The sequence below is a fragment of the Berghia stephanieae genome, chromosome 14, assembly GCF_034508935.2.
Source record: "Berghia stephanieae isolate SIO BIC M18660-M18661 chromosome 14, UCSD_Bste_1.3, whole genome shotgun sequence".
NCBI classification, from domain to species: Eukaryota; Metazoa; Mollusca; class Gastropoda; order Nudibranchia; family Aeolidiidae; genus Berghia; species Berghia stephanieae.
This window is the reverse complement of record NC_088373.1, coordinates 25789980-25799979: the sequence shown is the minus strand read 5'-3', so window position 1 is coordinate 25799979 and position 10000 is coordinate 25789980. Positions and strand designations below refer to the sequence as shown.

Sequence of the window (10000 nt, the reverse complement as noted above, 5' to 3'; positions counted from 1 at the left end):
TCTAGTATTCTTTCCATCTTGGTTTAACAGTAATAGCATAGAGTCAGTCAACGTCAACGGGTGTTTACAATGAACTTTTTATACAAATCTTATTCTTTCTATCTCGGTTAACCGTGTCGGACAAATCGGGTGTTTACAATGAATAATTATACAAATTCTCCAATGCCGCGTGTATATATGCAAAAAGCCCCACGATCCTATCACTGCACATGTTCAGAGTTACAGTCCAATCAAAACAGGGAACAGTCACAGATTACTTTGACGAGCGAGTGCATTCAAAACTGTTTTGAAGGTTCCCAGCATTCAACATTCGTTATGTCCGGTTCTAATCTATCAATATCGGACAACGCTGTCGGACAACCTTGGTGTTTAAAATAAACCTTTTAACAAATTCTTTTCTGTATATCTCAGTTAAGTGTTGAACAACTCTGGTGTATAATGAACAGTTATACAAATCATATTCTTTCTACAGTGTCGGAAAATTCTGGTGTTTACAATGAATAATTATACAAATTTTATTTTTTGTATCTCGATTAACATTGTCGGACAAGTCTAAATTGAACTTTCTTCTTCCAGATTATTTTGCAGGGTTACCATAATGAATGCCACATCGCTATCCCGGGTCAGAACATCATCTTCCTCCAGGCCCAGTTCTCTCACACCGTCCTTTACGCTATCCAACCATCTAGTATTTGGGCGTCCTTGTTTCTCTTTGTTCCGCTAAATAACTGTATATAACTCATAACCCCCCCCCCCCCCCCCCCCCCACACACACAAATACTTACCTCTCTCTTCTCTTAAAACGTGCAAACCATCTCAAACTATCTTTTCTCATCTTTATCAATACAAACTCTGACAATGAACAATTGTACAAGTTATTTTCTTTCTACCTCTGACAACAGTGTTGGACAACGTCAACTGGTGTGCCTGGCTAGAGCCCTTCTGAAGAAGACCAAAATCCTGATCTTGGACGAAGCAACAGCTGCCGTGGACATGGAGACCGATAACCTGATCCAGAATACAATACGGACAGAGTTGTGGGTTGTACGATCATTACTATAGCACATCGACTCAATACTGTTTTGGATTATGACAGGTCAGTAGGTGTAGTGCTAGTGGTGGTAATGGTGGTGGTGGTGGTGATAGTAGTAGTGGTTTAGTAGTATAGTGGTGGTGGTGGTGTAGTAGCGTAGTAGCGTGGTGGTGGTGGTAGTAGTAGGTTGTAGTAGTAGTAGTGGTGGTGTGGTGGTAGAGTAGTAGTAGCGTGGTGGTGGTGGTAGTAGTATGTGGTGTGGTGTGGTGGTAGAGTAGTGGTGGTAGTAGTGGTGGTGGTGTGTAAGTAGTAGTAGTAGTAGTAGTAGTAGTAGTAGTAGTAGTAGTAGTAGTAGTGGTAGTAGTGGTGGTGGTGGTGGTAGTAGTAGTAGTGGTAGTAGTAGTAGTAGTAGTGGTGGTGGTGGTGGTGGTGGTAGTAATAGTAGTGGTAGTAGTAGTAGTAGTAGTAGTAGTGGTGGTGGTGGTGGTGGTGGTGGTAGTAGTAGTAGTGGTAGTAGTAGTAGTAGTGGTGGTGGTGGTGGTGGTAGTAGTAGTAGTGGTAGTAGTAGTAGTGGTGGTGGTGGTTGTGGTGGTAGTAGTAGTAGTAGTAGTAGTAGTAGTAGTAGTAGTAGTAGTAGTAGTAGTAGTAGTAGTAGTAGTAGTGGTGGTGGTGGTAGTAGTAGTAGTGGTAACAACAAGATATGAAGTGAGTAGAAAAGTGCCAGAAGACAATAGAGAATAAAAAAATTTTCGCGGCGGTGGTGGGGTTTGAACCTGCGACCTTATTGGTACGACAACTCCGCCTGGCAGGTGAGAGCGTGGCTCTACCGTGTGAGCTATCCACGAACACGAAAATATTCGTATCAAAACCAAGTCATATTTCTAGAGCTCTCTCTCACCCACTTCTGGAGATCCCCGGCTCGCTCGCACACAACCATCGCGAAGTTATTTTTGACCAGCAGTTAAGCTTAATAGCCAATATTCTCAACACAAACATATAACATAGAAACGATTGAGACATTGAGTACGCTCCGGTATATGGGGTGAATTTTTAATTCAGAAAAGTGAGTGGAGCAGGCACTTATGTTGGTAACAACAAGATATGAAGTGAGTAGAAAAGTGCCAGAAGACAATAGAGAATAAAATTTTTTTTAGTAGTGTCGGAAGTAGGAAGTAGTGGTAGTAGTAGTAGTAGTGGTAGTGGTGGTGGTGGTGGTGGTAGTAGTAGTAGTGGTAGTAGTAGTAGTAGTAGTAGTAGTAGTAGTAGTAGTAGTAGTAGTAGTAGTGGTAGTAGTAGTAGTAGTAGTGGTAGTAGTAGTAGTAGTGGTAGTAGTAGTAGTGGTAGTAGTAGTAGTAGTAGTAGTAGTAGTAGTAGTAGTAGTAGTAGTAGTAGTAGTAGTAGTGTAGTGTAGTAGTAGTAGTAGTAGTAGTAGTAGTAGTAGTAGTAGTAGTAGTAGTAGTAGTAGTAGTCGTAGTAGTAGTAGTAGTAGTAGATGTAGTAGTAGTAGTAGTAGTAGTAGTAGTAGTAGTAGTAGTAGTGGTGGTGGTGGTGGTGGTGGTAGTAGTAGTAGTATTAGTAGTAGTAGTAGTAGTAGTAGTAGTGGTGGTGGTGGTGGTGGTGGTCGTGGTGGTAGAAGTAGTAGTGGTAGTAGTAGTAGTAGTAGTAGTGGTGGTGGTGGTGGTGGTGGTGGTGGTAGTAGTAGTGGTAGTAGTAGTAGTAGTGGTAGTAGTAGTAGTAGTGGTAGTAGTTGTAGTAGTAGTAGTAGTAGTAGTAGTAGTAGTAGTAGTAGTAGTAGTAGTAGTAGTAGTAGTAGTAGTAGTAGTAGTAGTAGTAGTAGTAGTAGTAGTAGTAGTAGTAGTGGTGAATATCATCATCATCGTCATCATCGTCACCATCGTCATCATAAGCTATTGAATCCTTCATGATTGCATTTTATTGAATCTTATCTTTTGAAAACCAATATTTTCATCTTGTCATTTTCTCCTAGAATCATGGTTCTAGATGCTGGGTACATCAAAGAGTTCGATACCCCTTCTAACCTGCTGGGCGATACTACATCAACCTTCTTCGCCATGGCCAGAGAAGCCCATCTGGTTTAAATGAAATTATCGACAATGAATTTTTTAGCCTTTCATAGTCTAGTCATCGGACACGGATGCCTCGGCAACTTTACTTACTTCCTTTCCCATGAGTTTCTTCTATTGTTTTTTTTTCTCTGTTCAGTTCTGTGTTTATTGTTGATGTAGATCTTGCTCAGTTTTCAAATTAACTTGACAAACTGGGCGGGGTCTTTGACCTCCCATGGTGGGCAGGAGGTCGTGTTGCGTCTTCTATCTCCTATCTCATTCTTCCGAGTTGCTTTCTGTCTTTGTCCTGGAATGCAATTACTACTTAGCGTTGTCCTAGCCCTGGACGGGGTCCTTGACTGGGAGGGAAGCAGTCAAATGTATAGTTGTAGTTTTGGGAGATGATTTTAAAAAAAATTGTTTTATGCATTGTTGCATTTTTTTTTTGTTTTAAACATATAATAGTTTGTAAACATTTGAGTGTATTCCTATTAATGGGGTCCCGTGCTTGGGTCTCCATGAGACATATAAGTGATCTGAAACTAAGCACACTTAAAGTGTGCTCGTGGAATCAATATCTGTTCCCTATTTGAACCATTCTCCTTTTATCTTACTTTTTCTTGGCTACCTTCACTTGTAATTCTTTAATTTTTTTACTATCCCATGTTCTTCCTTTTTACTGTCGCTGATATGACCTAAATGTGTCGCAAGCGCCGTAAAAGCCTTAAAACAAAGAACAAACAAACATAACGTGACAAATGTAAAAAAAAGAAAGAAAAGAAAATGTGAAACAGTACCAGACAAAATAGAAAGAACAAATTTGAGGAAAGAAATAATCTTTAAAAATCTGAAATGACCCAGATGTCTAAATGTTGCAAGCGCCGGAAAAAACACCCTTAAAAACAAACACAAAAATATTACTCACTCTCTCTTACGTACACACACACATACACACACACACACTCACACGCACACAAACAAAAAACACAAACACAAACACAAATTAACGCACACGCGCACAACATATTCCAAAATTTGATTTACATTGAGTTCTTGTCAAATGGACATTGTTTTGTAGGTGTAAATATAAATTTAAATATTATATTAGACAACATTTTATTGTAACGTTCTTTTAAAGTACAAGAATGAATGAAATGATTTGGTACATGTAGTGACATGGAGATGCCTGATTCTTGGTTTTATATTCATCTTTATAATAAACAGAATTCGTGTCCACGACAGTATTGGTTGGTTGTTTGTTGTTGTTTTTCTTTCTTTTTTTTTAGTAGATACTTTTTCTTTTTTTAATTTTGAAAATATTTCCACCAATGTTTAATATGAGAATCAAGTGTCTCAACAGTTTATATAGATGGTATGCGCTTCGCTAAGAAACTCACAACATTGACATCCGAAAGTATAACGGACCAACAGACAAAACTATGTGTAACTGTGAATGTTTATAGTCTGGTTAATACATTGTAGTGAGAATTACTCATAGACGCGGATGGCAAAAAGCAATAACAAAGACCTGAGTGACGTCATCTTCGTTCTATCTATAATTCCGCTAGCGTTGATAGACTTTGAATACCGAACAAAACACGTAAACCAACGTGTACATATTTGCAGGTCTGATAACCCAAATCTATTATGGGCTCATTGTTGGAATGGAGATAATATCATTCTTTTAAAAAATGACGCAAAATATTGTCCCTTACAACAATGTTGTGCTAGGCCCATACTTGTGTTAGGATGTCGGACTCGCGTAGATGTAAACGTCACGAAAACAAACCAGAGCAGAAAAATTTATTTTAAAAAAAACAAACCCCCCCCCCCCCCCCCCCCCCCCCCCCCAAGTCATTTGTCAAGGGACACAAGAGCTATTAAACTAGACGTATTTTTGTTATTAACACGATTACCTCCCTTTGCTAATCCTGCCGAATTGCTGTGATGGGATGACAAAACAGGATCGACAGCGGTGTCATTTCTATTTATTTATTTATCTATTTATTTATTTATTTATTTATTTATTTATTTATTTATTCATTTATTTATTTATTAGGCGAGTGTCATATCAGACGACCTCAAAGCGGCACAAGGACGATCTTGAATTGGAACATTGTCGTGGTGGTGGTTGGTGGTCATCTCAACATGAAGATCTATGGAATCTCACACATATTATTATTATGCATGGTTCCAAATGATTTTTTAAAAACAAAAACGTCAAATCACCCTGTTAGCTTAACCCTCACCTTACTAACTATAGGAAAATCGTCACATTTATTACGATGCAGTCAACATTTTTCTCATTCTGATTTCTATTGTACATCATAACATTTGAACAAAAATGTTGGCTATAGTTAAAGTACATTAACACTGTGTTGAAGAGTTCGTTCAGCAGAAAACAAATAAGTATAGCTAGAACTAACAGCTTTTGTGTTTGAGTGAAATAAATCTATTTTTGTATAGGTTGGGTGTGAAGTTTTGGGGAAAATCCGGAAAATGGTTGGTAAGGAGAGGTTAAATGGCGTCGTTATTGTCAACGCACTCGTTTCACAACGACAAATTAGGGAGAAAACGCACCATGACTCAAACATTGTGTATTAAACAGTGCCGGACACAGCAAAAATCAAAATTAATAATTATAATAAAAAGTACCAAAAAAAAAAAAAATGAAACAACCAAAAAAAAACAACAAAAAACAAAAACAAAAAACAAACAACCCCCCCCCCCCATAAAAAAACAACATAAAAACAAAAACAAAAAAACAAAAACACAAGAAAACAAACAACCAACCAACCAACAAACAAAAACTGAAAGAAAAAAAAAACTATCCCAAAAAAAAATAAATTCAGCCCGTCCCTCCGAGGAATGGAACCTCAGACCTCCTTATTACAGGTCAGACGTGCTACCATTACACCATAGGGGTAAGACAACAGTTGGGACGATTTTATTGACTATATTTTGAGTTGCTCCAATTTTATTTTTGAAAATTTATCAGTTTGAAATTATAATGGAGCTATGAAAAATAATAAAGCGCTTTTGTTTACGCCAGCTGGATATAACGAACCGACACACCAAATCATGTGTAACCTGGAACGTTTTGGCCAAGGAGTTCACAACATTGCCATCCCGAAGTATAACGGACCAACACGCAAACTCTGTGTAACCATGAACTTTTATAGTCTGGTTAATACAGTTTAGTGAGAACAACTCACAAACGCGGATGGCAAAAACAATAACAAAGGCCTGAGTGACGTCATCTTCGAACTATCTATAGTCTGGTTAATAAATACAATATAGTGAGAATAACTTATAAACATTGACGGCAATAACAATTACAAAGGCCTGAGTGACGTAAACTTCATTCCATCTATATATCGCTGTCTCCGACTTGGGGTTGATTTCTGTTCCTTGTGATAGAGTTTAAATACAAAATGTGACACATGGTCTCAAGACGGTAATATGTCTGGATGGATTGGATCCCGAAAAGTGACTTTAGAATAGGATTCAACAGTTGTGACGTCAGTTCCTTCGTCATGATGCATAGTAACTTAGTAACTGGTTCTAAAATATATGACCAATGGGGGACGCGCTTATGAAATACTTCTCTGACGAGCATAAAAGTGTATCCAGAGGAGAAAAATATTATAAATCTGATTATGTTTTGACTTCTATACATTCTGATCACATGACATGTGAAAAACTAGCCAGCATGAAGAATAAAAAGTACAGATCTTCTTTGTTTAGAACCACGATGGCCGTCGTTGCTGGGCGACGTGACGTCAGACTATTGAATCCAATTGAAATGACAGCAAATTGTGATGGTCTAAGAGAGATAATTATTATTATATTATTGTCTCATCCCCTAACGTTATCTAGAGTTGTCCTCACCTATGGTCACGTGCCCAAACCCACGGGCCTTGGTTGAGTGATTTGTGAGTTCAGTCCGTGTTCGTGTCGGGTGAAGAAAGGTTGTGTGGGAAGATGGTCGACCGGTTGATGAGTTGAAAGTGTCTCGATGTGTTTACGTGTTTGTAAGTGTCTCGATGTGTTTACGTGTTTGTAAGTGTCTCGATGTGTTTACGTGTTTGTAAGTGTCTCGATGTGTTTACCTGTTTGTAAGTGTCTCGATGTGTTTACGTGTTTGTAAGTGTCTCGATGTGTTTACGTGTTTGTAAGTGTCTCGATGTGTTTACGTGTTTGTAAGTGTCTCGATGTGTTTACGTGTTTGTAAGTGTCTCGATGTGTTTACGTGTTTGTAAGTGTCTCGATGTGTTTACGTGTTTGTAAGTGTCTCGATGTGTTTACGTGTTTGTAAGTGTCTCGATGTGTTTACGTGTTTGTAAGTGTCTCGATGTGTTTACGTGTTTGTAAGTGTCTCGATGTGTTTACGTGTTTGTAAGTGTCTCAATGTGTTTACGTGTTTGTAAGTGTCTCGATGTGTTTACGTGTTTGTAAGTGTCTCGATGTGTTTACGTGTTTGTAAGTGTCTCGATGTGTTTACGTGTTTGAAAGTGTCTCGATGTGTTTACGTGTTTGTAAGTGTCTCGATGTGTTTACGTGTTTGTAAGTGTCTCGATGTGTTTACGTGTTTGTAAGTGTCTCGATGTGTTTACGTGTTTGTAAGTGTCTCGATGTGTTTACGTGTTTGTAAGTGTCTCGATGTGTTGACGTGTTTGTAAGTGTCTCGATGTGTTTACGTGTTTGTAAGATATATCGTCTGGGAATGGAAGTATCTACCGTTTTGTAATAAATGTTTAATAGATAGTATGCAGATGACGTCACTCAGGCCTTTGTTATTGTTTTTGCCATCCGCGTTTGTGAGTTGTTCTCACTAAACTGTATTAACCAGACTATAAAAGTTCATGGTTACACAGAGTTTGTGTGTTGGTCCGTTATACTTCCGGATGGCAATGTTGTGAACTCCTTGGCCAAGCGCATTCTATCTATAGGAGTATATATATTCAGGTTTTCATCCAACCGAGTCATCGATCACATGATTTGTTGCTGTACAACGATTAAGTATTTTTTCAGAAATATAAACACGCTGCTTTGTTTATGAAAGTTGTAAACATACCCACGAGTCATGCTGAGCAAAATGACCAATACGCTTCAACAGTCGTAACGTCACTTCCCTCGTAATGACGAACGGTAACTTAGTAACTGGCTCTAACTATCGGCACAATGGCGGACGCCCTAATGAAATATTTCTCCGACCAGCATAAAAGCGTATCCAGAGGGTAAAAAAAACCATTATAAATGAGTGATGTCTGATCATGTTTTGACTTTTATACATTCTGATCACAAGACATATGAAAAATTCTAGCCAGCATGAAGAATAAAAAGTATTGAATTTCTTTGTTTAGAACCACGATGGTCGCCGTTGCTGGGCGACATGACTTCGGATTATTGAATCCAATTGTGACGTTGGATATTTCTCAAAGTGTGAACACGTTTCACTATATCGATTCTTTTTGAGCACACCTTGCAATGTGACCTATGACCTCGAGCACATGGAAATGTAATATAGATCATGCCCTTTCAGTTTTGTAACAAACCATGTCACCTCCTCACACATTGCTAAATGTGAGTACTATTTCGGAAGTTGTACCATCGAGATGTCTCTCTTTCTATCTATCTCTATTTTTCTTCTTCTCTCCATCTTGACTCATCATAATCTGATGATGTGAACCCGGGGACTCCTACTTCTATTTGTGAATCCTTCTATAGATAGTATGCAGATGACGTCACTCAGGCCTTTGTTATTGTTTTTGCCATCCGCGTTTGTGAGTTGTTCTCACTAAACTGTATTAACCAGACTATACAAGTTCATGGTTACACAGAGTTTGTGTGTTGGTCCGTTATACTTCCGGATGGCAATGTTGTGAACTCCTTGGCCAAGCGCATTCTATCTATAACATGTTATGGGCCACATTTGTCTGTTGTCTTAGGACAATGCGGTTGTCTTGATTCCCTCTTTATAAATAAACTCGTGACACAAATACACACATTATTCAGTCTTGACAAGTCACCTACTCACCATTTCTAGACGGGCGTACTCTCTCAGAAGTAGTCCCATCTAGATGCTTTCTATCTCTATGTCTATTCTTCTCTCCATCTTGGCTCATCATTATCTTATAATGTTAGCCTGGAGACTTCTATTTCTATCTGTGAGTTCTATAACATGTTACGGACCGCACTTGTCTGTTGTCTTAGGACGATGCGGTTGTCTTGAACCCCTCTTTATAAACAACCCGTTTCACAAATCCACAGATTATTAATATATATATATGTGTGTGTGTGTGTGTATATATATATATATATATATATATATATATATATATATATTTTTTTTTTTTCAGTCTTTACGATGTAAGGAAATGTAATTTTCTCCACAGTGAGAAATAGAAAGCAAACCCAATGTTTCGTGTATATTTAATTTGTCTATAAATCAAATTTTCAGTCCCAAAATCATTCTAACATAAGATCGTTTTGAGACGCTGGGTTACATATATTGCCCTCTTAATAATAATAATAATAATAATAATAATAATAATATAATAATAATAATAATAATAATAATAATAATAATAATAATAATAATAATAATAATAATAATAATAATAATAATAATAATATAATAATAATAATAATAATGATAATAATGATAATAATAATAATATATAATAATAATAATAATGATAATAATAGTAAGAAGAAGAAGAAGAAGAAGAAGAAGAAGAAGAAGAAGAAGAAGAAGAAGAAGAAGAAGAAGAAGAAGAAGAAGAAGAAGAAGAAGAAGAAAGAAGAAGAAGAAGAAGAAGAACAACAACAACAACAACAAGAATATCAATAATAATAACAATAATAATATTACCATCATCCTTACACCCAATCATCA

The 10000-nt window shown here is 37.4% G+C and overlaps 1 protein-coding gene across 1 annotated transcript in view; it reads left to right on the top strand.

The window, feature by feature from the left end:
- The window catches only part of LOC144959850 (ATP-binding cassette sub-family C member 3-like), a 17608-nt gene extending 14343 nt beyond the window's left edge, over positions 1 to 3265 (top strand). Inside the window, 3 exon segments of the mRNA XM_078892645.1 lie at positions 903 to 1036; positions 1039 to 1096; positions 3021 to 3265. Coding sequence (XP_078748771.1) covers positions 903 to 1036; positions 1039 to 1096; positions 3021 to 3132 — 304 coding nt within the window. The 3' untranslated portion in view covers positions 3133 to 3265.
- Positions 3266 to 10000: the final 6735 nt, after the last annotated feature.